The 17,078-nt window shown below is 49.9% G+C and overlaps 1 protein-coding gene across 3 annotated transcripts in view; it reads right to left on the bottom strand.

The window, feature by feature from the left end:
* ACVR2B (activin A receptor type 2B) overlaps positions 1 to 10,482 on the bottom strand; it is a 28,622-nt gene extending 18,140 nt beyond the window's left edge. Inside the window, exon 1 of one of the 3 annotated variants that reach the window (XM_041733975.1) lies at positions 9,694 to 10,482. In XM_041733975.1, coding sequence (XP_041589909.1) covers positions 9,694 to 9,778 — 85 coding nt within the window. In that variant the 5' untranslated portion in view covers positions 9,779 to 10,482. The remainder of the gene's footprint in view (positions 1 to 9,693) is intronic. The other 2 variants (XM_041733976.1, XM_041733974.1) reach the window with 2 other exon arrangements.
* Between the last annotated feature and the right edge of the window lie 6,596 nt (positions 10,483 to 17,078).

Raw genomic sequence — 17,078 nt, 5'->3', positions numbered from 1 at the left:
CAGAAAATAAGAGAGAAAAGAGAAAAGGAATCTAAAGGCTCAGTGCAGAAAGTTCAACACCTAAATAACAGCAGTTCCAGGAGGAAACAAAAGGGATGAAATCAAAGACCAGCACATGAAAACAGGACCCCTAGCAGGTCCCGTCACTGTGAAATTTTACCACAGTGGAGACAAGAAAAGATCTCACAGTAGATGTCTATCAAATGAGAAATGTCACCTATAAAAAATTAGGAATCAGAATGGCTTTGAACTTCCTGCAGCCAATAATATTTGGAAGCTAGAATACAATGGGACAGTGCTTCACAGTCTGGAGGGGAAAAGATTTCCTATTTATAAGCCCATGCCCCATTAACTATCAATGAAATACGAAGGCAGAAGAGAGAAAATAAAGATCCAAAATCGTACCTTCTGTTCATTCTTTCTCAAAAGGTATTAGAGGATACTCTCCTCCAAAATAAGGAAGCCATCAAAAAAAGAAGATATGACAAGGATGCAAAAACCCAAAGATGCAACACAAAAGATAGTGATAAGTATCTTAAAGATGAAGAGCAAAGGAGTTACAGGGTGACAGCCAGACCAGGCTGGAAGCCAGAATCTACATGTGAACTCTGTTCAAACTGCTGGCTAACCTTTAACTACACAGGCACCATCACACTGCAAGCAACAAAGTAAACATAAAGGAACTAAAACAGACAGTTCAGCAGCTACACACCACAGAAGAGTTTATGAATTCAGCCAATATAACTACCTGCTAACACAAAAAACAAAACAAAAACAAAAACAAAAAAACATTAACTCAAAAAAAAAAAGCAATGCTTATAAGAGGAACAATCCAGAGCCTCTATAATTATCACTCACAATATTTAGATATAATCCAAGATTATATGAAAAATAGGTAAATATGTCTCATATTCAAGAGAACAGATAATCAATGAAGACTGATTCTAAGATGATCAGATGTTGGAATCAGCAAAGATTTTAAAGTAACTATCAGAAGTGTATGTTCAAGAAAGTAAAGGAAAATACATTCCAGTGAAGGCATTGATAGGATATACCAGCAGAAAATAAAACCTAAAAAAAAAAAAAAAAAAAAAAGAACCAGATGGAAATTCTAAAACTGAATAATCTTAAACAAAAGATTCATAAAGTCAGGTTGCAAAGAAATGAATGGAAATAAATAAACCATGTCAACATTAGCTAGAATGGTTTTAAGATGAAATTTTATAACACTAAGACATCAAAATGGATGATTATTCCCCTGATGAAATGCCATCATCTAATACCACTTCCCAATATTGAAACAATTTCTCACAGCTATGAAATATCACTTGAAAGTGGTATTTCTAATCCATTGTCTATTTACTATCTAGCACCGAAAGCTTCCCATTTTAATTACTATAGCTTTACAATGAATCCTGATCCAGAAGGCACAACTTATTCTTTTTCTTTAAGACAGCCTTAGGGGGAAAAAAAAAAAAGACAGACTTGGTTCTTCTTAGTTCTTGCATTTCCAAATTGTTTTACTCTAAGGATTAAACCGTACAAGCTTTTTCTGCATCTACTGAATATACTAAAAAATCCTATGGGGTTTTTTGCTCAGTTAACATGGCAAATTAGATTTTCAATTGTTAGACCAAGTATGCATTTATTTCTGTGATTAAAACACTTGGTCATTAGATACATAGAGAGATACACAGAGAGAGAGAGAGATTTTTTTTTTTTACATATTGCCAAATTCTATTTGTGAATGTTTTATTTTTTTTTAATTTTTTTTTTAATTTTTATTTATTTATGATAGTCACAGAGAGAGAGAGAGAGAGGCAGAGACACAGGCAGAGGGAGAAGCAGGCTCCACGCACCGGGAGCCCGATGTGGGATTCGATCCCGAGTCTCCAGGATCGCGCCCTGAGCCAAAGGCAGGCGCCAAACCGCTGCGCCACCCAGGGATCCCTATTTGTGAATGTTTTAAAGATGTGCATCTTATATTCATTAGAGATATTAGTTCTATTTATCTCTCCACTCTGTCCTCTTATCTCACATTTATTGCTTTCTTTTCAATTTGTGAATTCTCTATTATTTTATGTTCTCTTTATTACCTTCAAAGTTCTCATCTTTCTATCCTTTAGTGGTTACCCTAGAAATTTACAGCATACCTCCCTGATTTATCAAATCCTAACATTAATAGGTAGTTTTATCCTGTTGGTGACCAATGTTAAGAACTGAATTTAAAAAAAAAGAAAAGAAAAGAAAAAGAACCAGGATTGAGTCCCGCATCGGGCTCCCTGCATGGAGCCTGCTTCTGCCTCTCTGCCTGTGTCTCTGCTTCTCTCTCTGTCTCTCATGAATAAATAAAATCTTAAAAAAAAAAAAAAAAAACTGAATTCCATTTTCACTCCACTTCCTATACAGCATTGTTTTCATGTGTTTTTATATGTGTTTCAAACTCAGTAATGCAATCCTATGTATCACTTTCAATGTTCTTCATTCTTTTCTGCATCTCTGACCTCCCATCTAGATCATTTACCGTCTGTCTGAAGAACACCCTCTTTACTTGATACCTTCATTCTTTTTTTTTTTTTTCTAAGATTTATTTAATGGGCACCTGTCGTTAAACATCTGCCTTCAGCTCAGGTCATGATCCCAGGGTCCTGGGATCAAGTCCTATATCGGGCTCCCTGCTCAGCAGGAACCTGCTTCTCCCTCTCCCTCTGCCTGCCATTCCCCCTGCTTGTGTGTGGCTCTCTCTCTCGCTCTGTCAAATAAATAAATAAATCTTTTTTGAAAATTTTTAAAAATAAACATTCATTTTCTTATTTTTAAGAGAAAAAGAGAGAGACAGAGGGGAGGAGGGGCAGGAGAGACAGAATCTCAAGCAGACTCCCTGCTGAGCATGGAGTCTGACAACAGGGTCAATCTCAGAACCAAGATCATGACCCGAGCCAAAATCAAGAGTCAGACACTTAACTGACTGAGCCACCCTGGTGCCCTGATACCTTCATTCTTGAAAGATAGTTTCAGTTGATTTGGAAGCTTAAAGAGACAATTTTTTCTTTTAGCATTTAAAGCTTTCATTCCATTATTTTCTGGCTTCCACTGTTTCTGAGAAGTTAGGTGTCAATATAACTACTACTCTTTTGATTGTAATGCCTTTTATCTCTGTCTGCTTTTTAAGATTCTCTCCTTGGTGTTCAGAAGTTTGGCTGGAGGGATCCCTGGGTGGCTCAGCGGTTTGGCACCTTCCGTCGGCCTAGGGCATGATCCTGGGGTCCCAGGATCGAGTCCCACATCAGGCTCCCTGCATGGAGCCTGCTTGTGTCTCTGCCTCTCTCTCTCTCTCTCTCTCTCTCTCTCTCTCTCTCTGTCTCTAATGAATAAATAAATAAAATATTAAAAAAAAAAAAAGTTTGGCCGGAATAAGAATAGGTGTGGAATTTTTATTTTTCTTGGTTCACAGGGCTTCTTGATTCTGTGGCTTAATGCCTTTCATTTATTTTGCAAAGTTCTCAGCTATTCTCTCTCCTGCTTCTATATTTTGTTTCTCTGGCCTTTATTTCTGTGGCTCTGATTACACGTATCTTGGACCTTCTCACTTCGTCCTGTCTTTCCCTCTCCTTTGTATTAATCTTTTTGCCTTTCCAGGGTTTAGTCTGCATAGTATCTTCTGATCTATCTTCCCATTCACGGATTCTAATTCTTTCTTCATTTTGACTTAATCTCCTGATAAAATCATTCATTGAGTTCTTAACCTCTGTTAGCGTATAATGCCCATCTATAATTTTTCATTTAGTTCTTATACATTTTTCCAGCTTTCTACTGAAACCCTCACTTTCACTTCCTTGATCATAGAAAGCATTATTTTTTAGTATGTATATAACTCCAGTCTGGAGCTCACTCAGGTTTGCTTCAACTGTGATGTTTTTTCTGGTTATTTATTTAAAGTGATAAACCAGTCGTGATACGTGCAAAATTGTCTGTAAAATAATTTGAGGGCTACAATGATGTTATATTCCTATAATGTTACATGTACTTCTGGCAGGCAGCTAAGGGTACCATTAATTCCAGAACATCCAAATCCTGCTTTAGGGATGCCTGGATGGCTCAGAGGTTGAGCATCTGTCTTTGGCTCAGGGAGTGATCCTGGTCCCAGGATCAAGTCCCTCATCAGGCTCCCTGCGAGGAGCTTGCTTCTCCCTCTGTCTATGTCTCTGCCTCTCTCTGTGTGTCTCTCATGAATAAATAAATAAAATCTTTAAAATTTTTTTTAAAAAAATCCTGCTTTAGATCTGTCTTCTTTTGGTTCTCCGTGGCCTCCAAGTCTTTGGGTATCCAACTCAAAAGGAGGGGTTCACTATATCTGCCCTCTGTTGAAAACTCCAATCCCTGTCTTCCTAGCCCCACAAGGCTATCAAATGCAGATGCAACCCTCTCAGTTCCCTACATGGAAGGGCTAAAAAGAAATTCAAACATCAAGTCACCACCAGGGCCACTGTTCTCAAACAAATCCTGACCTGGTAAGTCTTCACTATCTTCTTAGCTGTACAATGCTTTCAGCCAGAGATGTTTCCTCAATTTGTCCATCTTTTCCAGATGCCTCCAGAAAGAGGGTTGATCCTGGTCATCAAAAAAGAGGAAGCCTCCATATCTACTTTTTACCCAGCTTTTAGACTATTTTCAGGAACACATAATACCCAAAGGGAAGACTCTACACATACACAGAAACTGAAATCACCTGTGTAGATAAGCCTGTTCACGGGAAGTGTTTAAGTAGACTCTAGGGGCAGAGGCCGAAAAAAAAAAAAAAACTTTCATTCCAAAGTGTGACTCAAGAGGGAAACAAAATCCCCTTTCAATCAATTTTATTATTTCAGACCATTAAGGACTAAATTGTGTTCCCCCAAAATTCTTAACCCCCAATGTGACTAGACTGGGTGATTAGCCCATTAAAGAGGTAATTAAGGTCAAATTAGATTATAAGGGTGGGGCCCTAATCCAGTAGGACTGGTGTCTTTAACACAGAGGAAGAGTGTCTGCACACAGAGAAAAGACCATACAGTAAGTAGGCAGCTATCTGCAAGCCAAAGAGAAAGGCCTCACCAGAAACCAATCCTGCTGGTACCCTGAGGAGGACTTCCAGCCTCCAGAACTATGAGAAAGTAAATTTCTGGTATTGAAGCCACCCAGTGTGTGTTATTTCAAAGCCATCCATCCGGTGGCAGCCCTATCAGCCTAATGCACAGAGAGAGCACATCACCTGTACAATGTGGGAAAGCTAATGGGGACATCATTCATCCTAGAGACAGTATCATAAATATACTGTCACCTAAGTCCACAAGCAGAGCCTAACAAGTGGACGTACACAAGGAATCTCAGTGAAAGCACAGTGAAGCAGCAGGCAGCACACTGAAGGAAACTAGGAAAGTACAAACTCTGGAGAACAATCATCTCAAACTATCCTCCCTAGTTCTATGGCCAACTGTGGCAGAAAGTTATACAAGCAAACACCACACACACACACACACACACACACAGAGAGAGAGAGAGAGAGAGAGAGAGAGAGAGAAAGTGAAGCTCCCCAGAGCCCCTTCTATCATGAGAAGCTTCTCACCTGATTCTAAAATAATTCTCTGCAAGTGTCTCCTATCCCTCCTATCAGCATTATCACCACATACAAAATCAGGATCCTGCCATGTTACAATCTTGTCAAAGCACTGGATTCACCAGTGGTCCCCTGTTAACACACAGCTCCTCACAACCTTCAGCAAGTGCCTCAGTCTCCCTGGAGGGTAGAGGCAGCATAAAGCATGGCCAGTGAGCTTACACAGACATGCACATCCATCCCATACTCAGACCTGCTAGCACTTACTGGCAAGTCCACTGCTACCTCTCTTTTATCAACAGTTACCAGGAGGCTCAGACACAGGAAGCAGTGGACCTAGTGGACACTAGACCTGTCTGGGCACCCTTCATGACACGGGCTATTTCCAACCTATGCAATCTAGCGTTTCTGGAGGGGGAGGAGAGGCTCGTGTATCGGTGCAGAGGGCCAGCTGCCATCTTACCCAGCTTCTGCCCCCCACTGCCATCACCTGGATAGATTGGGGGAGTTGGGGGAGGGAACAGTACAGCCATGTCTCAGTACCTATTAAAATTTAAAATAGGGGATCCCTGGGTGGCGCAGCGGTTTGGCGCCTGCCTTTGGCCCAGGGCGCGATCCTGGAGACCCGGGATCGAATCCCACATCGGGCTCCCGGTGCATGGAGCCTGCTTCTCCCTCTGCCTGTATCTCTGCCTCTCTCTCTCTGTGTGTGTGTGACTATCATAAATAAAAATAAAAAAATAAAAAAAAAAATTAAAATATACATGTGCTGCGGCTGGGTCAGTCAGTAGAGCACACAACTCTTGACCTCAGGGCTTTGAGTTCAAGTTCCACATTCAGTGTCTTTATTTACGTTAATAAATCTTTAAAAAAATAAAATATAGGGACCCCTGGGTGGCTCAGCAGTTGAGCACTTACCTTTAGCTCGGGTCATGATCCCAGGGTCCTGAGATCAAGTCCCACATCGGGCTACCCACAGGGAGCCTGCTTATCCCTCTGCCTATGTCTCTGCCTCTCTGTGTGTCCCTCTTGAATAAATAAATAAAATATTTTAAAAAATAAATATAAAAAGTAAAAAAAAAAATTCCTCGTTGAGAATCAGTCTGCATAAAATGTATGCAATCAGAAAAATCCATCAATAGACTATATAAAATGTAGTCTACATACAAACTGAAATTTCACACAGCTATTTAAAAAAATCAAGGTAGATCCACAGGTATGAGAAAGATTGCCAAAACATTCCTCTGCATTTAAAAGCCATGACATCGAACAACACAGATGAGCAATCGATGGCTACAAACAATTCACTCTGGTAGATTTCACTCATCTAAAGCACAAAACCAGGCAAAACTAACGTGTGCCATGAGAAGTCAGGATAGTGAACAACCTTAGGGATGGATGTAGGAGTAGAGCCTAGAAGGGAGCAAGAAAGGGCTTAGTGGGGATAGGGGCTGGTAAATTTCTGATTCCCAGGCAGCCCGGGTGGCTCAGCAGTTTAGCGCTGCCTTCAGACCAGGGCCTGATGCTGGAGACCTGGGATCGAGTCCCGTGTCAGGCTCCCTGCATGGAGCCTGCTTCTCCCTCTGCCTGTGTCTCTGCCTCTCTCTCTCTCTCTCTCTCTCTCTCTCTCTCTCTCTGTGTGTGTGTGTGTGTGTGTCTCATGAATAAATAAATAAAATATTTTTTAAAAGATTTCTGATTCCCCATCTAGATGCTGATTATATGGGCACAGTTTGTGAAAATTCATCAAGCCATCACTTATGATAATACACAGTTCTACTTGTATTTTATACCCCAATTAAATGTTTGAAGAGGAGCAATACCATTTTAGGTTAAAAAATACTATTTCATCAATGCTTCCATAGACGCACAGATAAAATGTATAGATGGGGGCCGGGGTGGTAAAGGGCCCTGGTTTTATCTGTAATGTCTAATTTTCTGCAGCTGAATGTATGCATATTATTTGTAAAACTAAGAATTAGTAAAATTTAAATAGGAAAGGAAGGGACCAAAGTGACCTCTCCTCTTGGAGCTACAACCAGGGTGCCTAACCAGGAGACCCCTGGGTAAAGGGGGTTGTGGGAGTGGGTTTTTCAGGGGAGGAGAGGTAGCCTGGTTCTCCTTCCCCTGAGCGGCCCTACAGGACCCACTATCAGGTAAGGGGTTCACAGGAAGGGCCAAACAGGTGGGAAGGGAAATCAGAATTCACTGTAACTTTTCTGCCCCTCTACTTCTAAGCCACAGAGCAGATGAACTCTGCTCCCCAGGTTCTCAGGGCACACAGAGGCTAGACCTCCTTATGAGGCATGAGCCACATAATCCACTTCCCAGACCCTGGTCTGCCTGGATACCAAGTACCTGAAGGGAATGTCAAGACTTGGGTGACAAGGAAATTCCCAAAAGTACAGAAAAGTGCATAGGTTTCTTAATCCGAGGCACTGAGAACTCACATGTTTCCTGAATCAATATGGGGGGGGGGGGGTGTGCACTGTCAAAGACATTAGACATTAAAAGGCATTGCCCTCATACCTGAAAACACTGCACACCACTACACAAACCAGAAGAAAAAAACACCCTGACCCTGACATCAACACTCAAGAGACTCAGCTTCCGAGTCAGCCTCCCACTTCCATTGGTTCAAGTCTAAGAGGCAAGCAGGGGCCCCACCCTCTCCGTGGATGGACAGACAACAGCTGGTCTGGTCACATCTTCTGAAATGCTTGACCACAAACTCCGGGAAGCAGCCTTCTCCATCCTCCAGCCAAGGGCTTGGGTTTCCAATCTGCCTTCCTTTTCCTTCCCCAGAACTAATTTTAGCCTCCTTGGTTGTCAGAGTGGAACTGAGATAGTCGGCAGAGGAACATTTGCAAACAAGAACATGAGCTCACCTCACAAAACACCTCTGCTCCAGCCCAGAAGCTGACCAGAGAAGAGAAAGTCCTGTTGTGCGGCAGGCCAGGCCCCTAGAGAAGGTCCCTTGGGAGAAGGGCTACACATCTGCCCAGTGAGGCAGGCTTCCTTTCCAACACCTGCTCCTAATAACCACAAGTCCAGGAATGAAAATACCCAGCTAGGGCTGCCAGCCCCTAAGTCTGAAAAAGGCACATGTATGTGTACAGCAAGACTGGAATAACCAGAGCAAAACATGGGGCTGGCCAAAGGCAGGAAGCCAGGATTGATCCTGGGCCAGAAAGAGTGACAGCTCACCCCCAGCCCGTGTCATCAGTTGGGTTTCCAGTGCCTTGGACATAGTCGTCACCAACAAACAAACCAGGGACTTGGAAGAAGGCAGTCCCATCTCCTCTCTCTTTCCCACCCCCACCCCCAACCTGGGCATCCAAGTCCTCAAGAAACAGGCACCTCTGGGCTGAGCTGGGCTGAGCTGGGCCCCAGTCAGGTGGAGAAAGTTCAAAAAGGAAGCCCCAAAGGGGTGGGTGTCTATTCCGGAACAAGGAATTGGGTGGCCAAACGGGAGAGAAGGAAAGACGATAAAGATTATGAGAAGTCAAGAAGATGGAACCAGAAGTCTCAATCCCAGTAAGAAGCCCTTTAAAATAAGCAGGGGGGATCCCTGGGTGGCGCAGCGGTTTGGCGCCTGCCTTTGGCCCAGGGCGCGATCCTGGAGACCCGGGATCGAGTCCCACGTCGGGCTCCCGGTGCATGGAGCCTGCTTCTCCCTCTGCCTGTGTCTCTGCCCCTCCCTCTCTCTCTCTCTCTATCATAAATAAATAAAAATTTAAAAAAAAAAAAAAAAAAAAGCAGGGGACACACCAGTGGCGGAGAACTTGGAAAGGCAAGCGCTGGGGACTGCATCCTCCCACCCTATGAGCCCAGTCTGCAGTCAGGTCCCAGTGTAGCAAAGCGAGCTGAACTTGCTGAGCTCCAGACCAGAGGAGCCCCCAGAAAGCCTTCCCCAGCAGAGCTCGGGGCAGGTCAGGAGAGGAGTGAAGAAGAGATGCGGTGCTGCCCACCTGCCAAGCCCAGCACACGTGCCCAGAGACCAGGCCCCCGGGTGAGGGCCGCCCGCGCTGCCCACCCCAGCTCCCAGGGGCCTGCCGGCCGACTCCCAGCGGCCAGGTGGAGGCCTGAGCCCATACCTCGGGGGAGACGCTGCCCCCCTGCGCTGGCGTCCCCAGGTTCGGCGGGGTGCCAAGCAGCCGGCCTGCTCGAGGGCAGGGGCATGCCCGCGTCCTGCTGCAGCCCCGGCACTGCTCGGGTCCACAGGCAGCCTCAGCTCCCAGCCTCGGCTCCCCGGCCAGCGGCCCCGAGGTTCCAGGCGGCGCGGCGGCCCGGGCAACACGCACTGCCTGACATTCTGCTCGAGTGGGAGGGCGAGGCCCCCCGCGCAAAACTCAAGGCAGCGGGCAGAGGCGGTGGGCGGGTGTGTGTGGGTCCAGGGCGGGCAGGCTGCCGGGCCACCCACGGCCGCCACTTCCCTGAAGCCCTGAAACCCGAACCGCCGCTGGGAAAACTCAAGGACGCCAGGATCCTTCTCGCTAGCTGGCCGAGGTCCTCCCAAACCACTCACTGCCAATCACTTTCACGGCCGAGCAGGCAGGGATCTCCCAGGCTTTGAGGAGATTCCAACCTCCCACCTTGAATCCGCAAAGGCTAGGTGCTGTGGGCATTAGCCATAATCCCACCTCCCACAACTATCTCTTTAAAGCACAGGAACATTCTAGATCCAGGGTTCTCAACCCGAGGCGATTTACAACCCCTCCCCCCAGGACATTTTTGTTGTCACAATACTAGCATTAAGTGGACAGAGACCAAGGATGGTGCTAAAGGTCTTACCACACACAAGACAGGTGTCACCACCATCTCCAAACACACACAACAAAGAATCATAGGGTCTAGATTGTCCATAGTGTCGAGACTGAGAAACCCTGTCCTAGATTGAGGTCTACCCAGCCAGGACCCTGCCTGAGAGCTGTCCTCTAACCAGTGTCATTCTCAAAAGTATTCCCTGCACCAGCTCCTCCTCACAGCCCCCAAATCTTGGTCCACAGTAACAGGCCAGGATCTACAAGTGAATCTTAACTCTTAACTTGATGTCCTTTGATTCCGACTTGCACCACCCTGAGCTCTCAGGAAGGGGCTGAATGCACAGGCACTCAAGGGAGAGCTGCCTGGAGGAGGAGAAAAAGGAACCAGGGCTGGAATGTAAACACTACAGGGGGATTACAAAGGACAGAAGTAAAGAAGTCCAGTGGAGGAAGCAATGTGGGAGTGAGCCCAGTGCACCCCCCACCAAGGGCAACAAATTGCCCCTCAAAACTGGTCCAATGGCTATGTGTAGGGCAGCCAGCACTTCACAGAGCCCAACCCAGGGGGCTACAAGTTTCTGGTATCAATGCAAAACAGCAAGTGTGCATGTACAATGCATGCATTGGCTCTCACACACATATGCTTTCTCTTTCTTTATTTGTATTTTCCTGGGGGAAGAGTCCACAGCTTTTATCGGATTCTCAGAGAGGTTCACGATTCAAAGGTCCATGGTATAGAATGGGCACTCTTCACTGGGCTCCCTGCAAATTCCTTAAGTGAAGTGCTAGGGGTAGGGGAGGTCCAGGTGTTATCTAGGGATTCTTCTTTTTTTTTTTTTTTTTTTTTTAAGATTTTATTTATTCATGAGAGACACAGAGAGAGAGAGAGGCAGAAAAATAGAGGGAGAAGCAGGATCACACCCTGAGCAGAAGACAGACATTCAACCAGTGAGCCACCCTGGCGTCCCAATCTGGGGATTCTTAATGCCCCTGCAGAGTAGTACACCAGAGGCCCACCCAAGCTGGGGGAGGCTATGGGGTTCCAGGACTTATTTATTCACACAGCTATAGAGCCTGGAAGGCTGGCTGAGTTTCTCGAAAGAGCCTCTAACAGTAGGGTGTCCACTCCTCCCAAAGGGCGGCCCAGCCAGCCAGTACCTGGAGTACCCAGCAGATACAAAGAGAGGAAGCAAAGGATGCCTTTTCCTTGGGGAATGGCACCAACAACCTGTAGATCTGTGGTCTGCATCCTTAGCAGCCACCACTACAAAAAGCCTGCAGGTCACCTCACTCATAACACATACACACATTTCTCCCCTGAAGACATAAACACCTTTGGATCAGAGAGTATCCAGCCTATGAGGACAACTTCAGGCAGTCCAAGCTGGCAGTTCCTGATGGGACAGAGTTAGCTCCTCCTCTGCCAGTGGCTCCTGACATTCCACTCAGAAATTCTCCACCCCACCCCCACAGGCTCTGATCTGAACCCCAAATACAGAGACAGATGTCAGAAATCCTAAAGAGAGAAATCTGTCTAGGATGTCCTACAAGGCAAGTGCAAACTTATTTCACAAGGGTACTGAGCCAGGCACAGAACACGAAAAACCTGCAGAACTGAACAGTGATCTTGTAACAAGCACCATGTGCCATTGTTATAGCATAAATTCCCCCCTTTCTTCTATGCACCACCCAGTATGGCAGCCACTACCCAAATGTGACTACTGAGCACCTAAAATGGGGAAAGTTCACACGTTCTGTAGGTATAAAAAACACACTGGATTTTGAGGATAGCACAAAAAAAAAAAAAAAAAAACCATAAAATGTCTCATTAACTGTTTTAATACTGATTAAATGCGAAATCATGTAATCATTCAATACTGATTACTTGGTATATATCAGGTTAAATAACCATACCATTAAAATTAATTTCACCTTGTTATAGACTAGTTTTTTTTTTTTATTTAAATTCAATTAACGTAGTGTATTATTAGTTTCAGAGGTAGAGACTGAATGTTTATATGTGTCCTCTCAGAATTCGTATCTTGAAACCCTAACCCCCAAAAGGACGGTATTTGGAGCTAGAGCCTTTGGGGGGTAATCAGAGTTAGTCTGGTTCATGGTAGTGGGGCCCTCAATTTAGAATTAGTAGAAGAGGAAGAAGGAATGAGCTCTCTCTACCTGGCCCTCCAAACACAGAGGAAAGCCACATGAGGATGCAGTGAGAAAGAAGGCAGCCATCTGCCAGCCAGAAAGAGGGCCCTCGCCACAACACTACCATGCTGGCACACTGGTCTTGGACTTCCAGACACTAGAACTGTGAGAAATAAATTCTGTTACTGAAGTCACCCAGTCATGGTATTTATTTACAGCAGCCCAAACAGACTAAGACACCTGTTTTTTCTTTTATTAACACGACTACTAGAAAATTCTAAGTTACATACACGGTTGATGCTATATTTCTGTTGGACAGCGCTGTTCCTGAACCTCCTACTGTGTGCTGCAGGCGATGGAGTAATTCTAAATGGCAAGCCAAGAGCTTGAAGGAAGGGCATCCATGAAGTAAAAGAACAGGAGCACCAGCTCTTCCCATAGCTCTTCACGGGTCAGCGCAGCAGCCACCAGAAAACTGGCTGTTGTGACCACAAGAAACACCCAGCGACCCCACCTTCGTCTCAGGGCAGGAACACAGGTCCTTGGATTCCGTGTAACTCCAGCACTGCCCAGGTCAGGTGGGGGAAGCCGAGGGAAGGAGGGAAAGGCAGACCATGGAGGAGCCCAATCCCACCCTGTCCTGTCCTGCCTCGCCAGGAAGGGAGAGGAGGCTGGTGCTGTCCTGTCACAGAAGGAGGTCCCCTCTGCAGGCTGGAGCTTGGAAGAGCCCAGAACCTTCCAGAGAGACCTGGAGACAGCCGGGTGGGCCGCTGCATGCCTAGTAAGTCAGCCTGACGGCCCCAGCCTCTGGAGAGCAACGCCTTCTTTTCACTTCAGAAGCATCTCCAAGCAGCACTTAAAAGGCAGAGAGAGAACCAAGCTCAACACCACCACTCTGCTTCTACCACAGGGGAAATGGCTCCAAGAGGGCCGTGATGCCCCTGTCACACTGTGCCCAAATACCAGTCGGGGGGTCTTCTTCGTCCCTGCGCTCTGACTACGCAGCTCCAAACTCCACACAGCTCACTCGCTTTGGGTGCGCACAACCAAGTCACGCCACATTAGCAGGAGGGGGTAGATGGGGGTGGGCTGCGGCGGAGATCCCCCATCTCCACCCCCGCAGGAGCGCGGGGATCCCTGCCCCACCCCTGCACGCCAGGCCCCGCCCTGCCCGGGTTTCCCAGACTCCGCGCTGCTGCCGCGGCGGGCGGGCGGGCGGCCGGGGACCCGCGCTGCATGTGTAATGGGGGCTGGGAACAAAGGCGCGCAGGACCCGGCGCCCCGGATTCCGCGCACCAGCCGCCCGACCTCCCCGGGCTTCTCCCAGGAGCTTCAATGCGCGGCTCCCCGTTTCCCAGGGCCACCCAGGGCCACCCGGAGCCACCCGAACCCGAGTGCGGACCCCATCCCTGCACGCAGCCGGGGCCGGGCGCGCCGCAACGCCGCTACAAGAGGAAAATCGCTGCTCCGGCTCTGGGGGAAAGCTCCGTCCAGCGCGACTCCGCGTGTAGACACCCGCACCCACACCCCGTCACCCACAGGCGCGAGCCGAACGCTAGCCCCGCCGATCGCCCACCCCTGCCACGTGCTCCCCGGAGGCACACACAGGGACCGGTCAATTTTTCTTCGCACCCCACCTCCCGTCCCAGGAGCCCCGAACAAAGCGGTCCCGTGGGGTGACCGCACCTTGGGTCCTGGGGCCGCCGCGGGGGAGGCGGGCGTAGGCGGGAGCTGGCGCCGGGCGCAGCCGCCGGCGGGACGCGGTGCCGGGGTGCCGGGGACTCCCCCCGGCTGTGCCGAGGGGCTCCGGGGGCCGCGCAGCCCCGCCACCCCCGGGCCAGACCTGCCCACCACGCCCGGCCGCCGTCCCCACGCCCTGGCTTCCCTCTCGCTGGCCCTGGGCTCACGCGCCCGGGCTGCCTGAACCCCGAGCCTGGCTGACGCTCTGGGCCCCGGCCCCGGCCGTGGGGCCGCACCAACGAGAGCGTCCCCCCCATCGACGAGCGCGGCGGCGCCCAGGACGCCCCAGTCCCCGCCCCGGGAGGCGCCCGCGGGTGCAGGTGGCGCGGCGAGAGGGCCGCGGGCCCGCCCTTTGTTGGTAAACACCGCGCGGCGCCCTCCCCGCGCCCCCCGCGCCGCGCCGCGCCCCGTCCTTACCCGCGCACAGCGATCCCCAGAGGAGGGCGAGGGCCGCCCAGGGCGCCGTCATGTTCCGCGGCGCCGCCCCGCGGACACCCGGAGCCCGCGGGCAGGGCCGCGCGGCGCTCCCGGGGCGCGCAGGGCCCGGCGGCGGCTGCGCTCTCCTTCCCGCTTCTGCCTCCGGGCTCGCTCCCCGCGCGCTTCCCGCGCCTTCGTCCCCGGGCGGCGTGCAGGCTCCGAGGGCCGGGCGGCGGCGCCGGGCTCAGGGCCGCTGCGGGCGGCGCAGGCTGCGGCCCGGGCTCCGGGGCGACGCGGGGGCCGGGGGGCGGCGGCGGGGCGCGGGCCGGGGGGCGCCCGACTCGGGCATAGCGCGGCGGGGCTGGGCCCGGGCCCCGGGCGCAGGGGCCGAGTCCGGAGGGGCCATGAACGGGGGGAGGGGTGGGGGGAGGGGAGCTGAACCGAGTCCAAAATGGCTCCTGAGCCGCGGCCGCGGAGCCGAGCCAGCGGGGAAACCCGGATGTTGGATACAAAGAGGCGGGCGAGCGGGGCGGGGGGGGAGGGGAGGCGGGCCCTCCGGCCGCGTGGCCCGCGCCCCCCTCAGGGGCGGCGCCGCCGAACAACAACAACAAGGAGGCTCCGCCCCCGCCCGCGCCCTCCGCCCCCCGCCCCGAGGTAGGCTGCTGGGGCCCGACTGAGCGCGGCGGGCGCGCTGGCCGGGGGGGCGGGCGGGGGCGGTGGCCCCGGGACCGCGCGGCCCCGCACCTGGGACCCTTGCTCGGCGCCGGAGCCCGCCCCCGCGAGCGCGCGCTGCGCTGCGCTGCGACGCCGGAGCAGGTGGACGGCCCCGGGCTCGCCCGCGTTCCCGCCGCCACCGCCGCCCGCGCTCCGCACCTCCGAGACGGGCGTCACCGGGAACCGCGGGGGAGTCGTGCCCTTCGTGCCGAACGAATGGGCAGAACAGGCTTTCTTCTCTCCGAAATGACGGGTAGACCCCCCACTCTGCAGCCCTAACACACACGTACGGGCGCTGCTGGGATCCTGGAGTTGGACCCATCCCTGGGAGAGCGGGTGCCTGCAGAGCCTCTCCCCGCAGAGCAACAGCAGGTGGGAAAAGACCAGCGGCTCCTGCCTCCCCCAACACTGCACCCCGCATCAGTCTGCACCTTCAAAACTGTTCTCAACTGCCTCCCGTCCCTCAAGTTGAAGATCTTGTCTAGCAAATGGTCCTGCTGTCCTCTTCACGTGCCACATTCCTCCTTGGGTGCCCTTTTTCTTCATCTGAGATCCCACAACCAGAGCTTGGGAAGGTCACGATGGGGCTCCGGGCTAAAGAGGGAAAGCCCGTTAGAGCTCAGGTAGGAGGGGCAGGATCCTTCCATACAGAAATTATCCTCTGGCAATTGTCCTCCTGACTCGCCACAGCCTTTCTTGGAGCAGGGCAGGAGCAGGGCAAGAGCTGTCTGGAAGGAGGTGGTGCCTGGAAGTCGGAGTTATTTCACCTTTCTGAGCCTCATTTTCCTTACACAGGTGAAGAGGTTAGATTCCTGTGCTTTGCATTTTCCAGAAAGCAGAAACCTTATTCAAACAAAATATTATGCATACAGAGCGAAATTGCCTTGATTGAAGTCGAAATGAGGGCCCAACGCCCCTAGTTTGCAAAGCATTAGGAGCATCCAGGACCACACTTTGGAGTCACTACCCAGAAAGATTTGAGTCTCTAAATCTTCCAGTTCTGGAAAATCCTGTGGAAAATGACAGCACCTCCTTGCCACAATCCCTGTAAAGGCCTTTTAACACAGGATTGAACACTACACTGTGCTAACTAAGAAGCAGTGTCATATGGGATAGCCTGGCTATGTATAAGGTATTTGGTAATCCTACAGGAGGCAATATCCACAGACACATGATGGCAGAGGAGGTTAATCCAAATTCAGAATTAAGTGTCTTTTCTAGGAAAGATAAATTGCTGCCTTCTCCCTCCTGTAAGGTATCACCTATAATCCATTGCGCCAACAACTAGATTGGCTGGTTCCTCTCTTCTACTCCACACCAGGTTAGATACCACAATAAGGGTTGGGGGGGGGCGGTTCTACAAGTTGCCAAGATATCTGTGTCTTCCACCTTGAATGTCTCTGGGGTCTCCAAATTTGTATATCTAACTGCCTACTTGACATCTCTATTTGGCAGCCTATCAGGCATCTCCAACCTGACCTAGCCAAAGTAGAATTCCCTATTCTTACCACAAATATACTTCTAGTTGTTCCTGTCAGAATCAATGGCATAACCAAATAACCAGTTGCTCAAGTCAAAACTATGAGCCACTCTTGATTTCCCCCATATTCAGTCCATCAGCAAGTTGGCTTCAAAAACATACCAACCGGGACTCCTGGGTGGCTCAGTGGTTGAGCGTCTGCCTTTGGCTCAGG

Source organism: Vulpes lagopus, chromosome 19 (genome assembly GCF_018345385.1).
Source record: "Vulpes lagopus strain Blue_001 chromosome 19, ASM1834538v1, whole genome shotgun sequence".
Taxonomy (NCBI): Eukaryota; Metazoa; Chordata; class Mammalia; order Carnivora; family Canidae; genus Vulpes; species Vulpes lagopus.
This window is presented reverse-complemented; position numbering and strand designations above follow the sequence as displayed.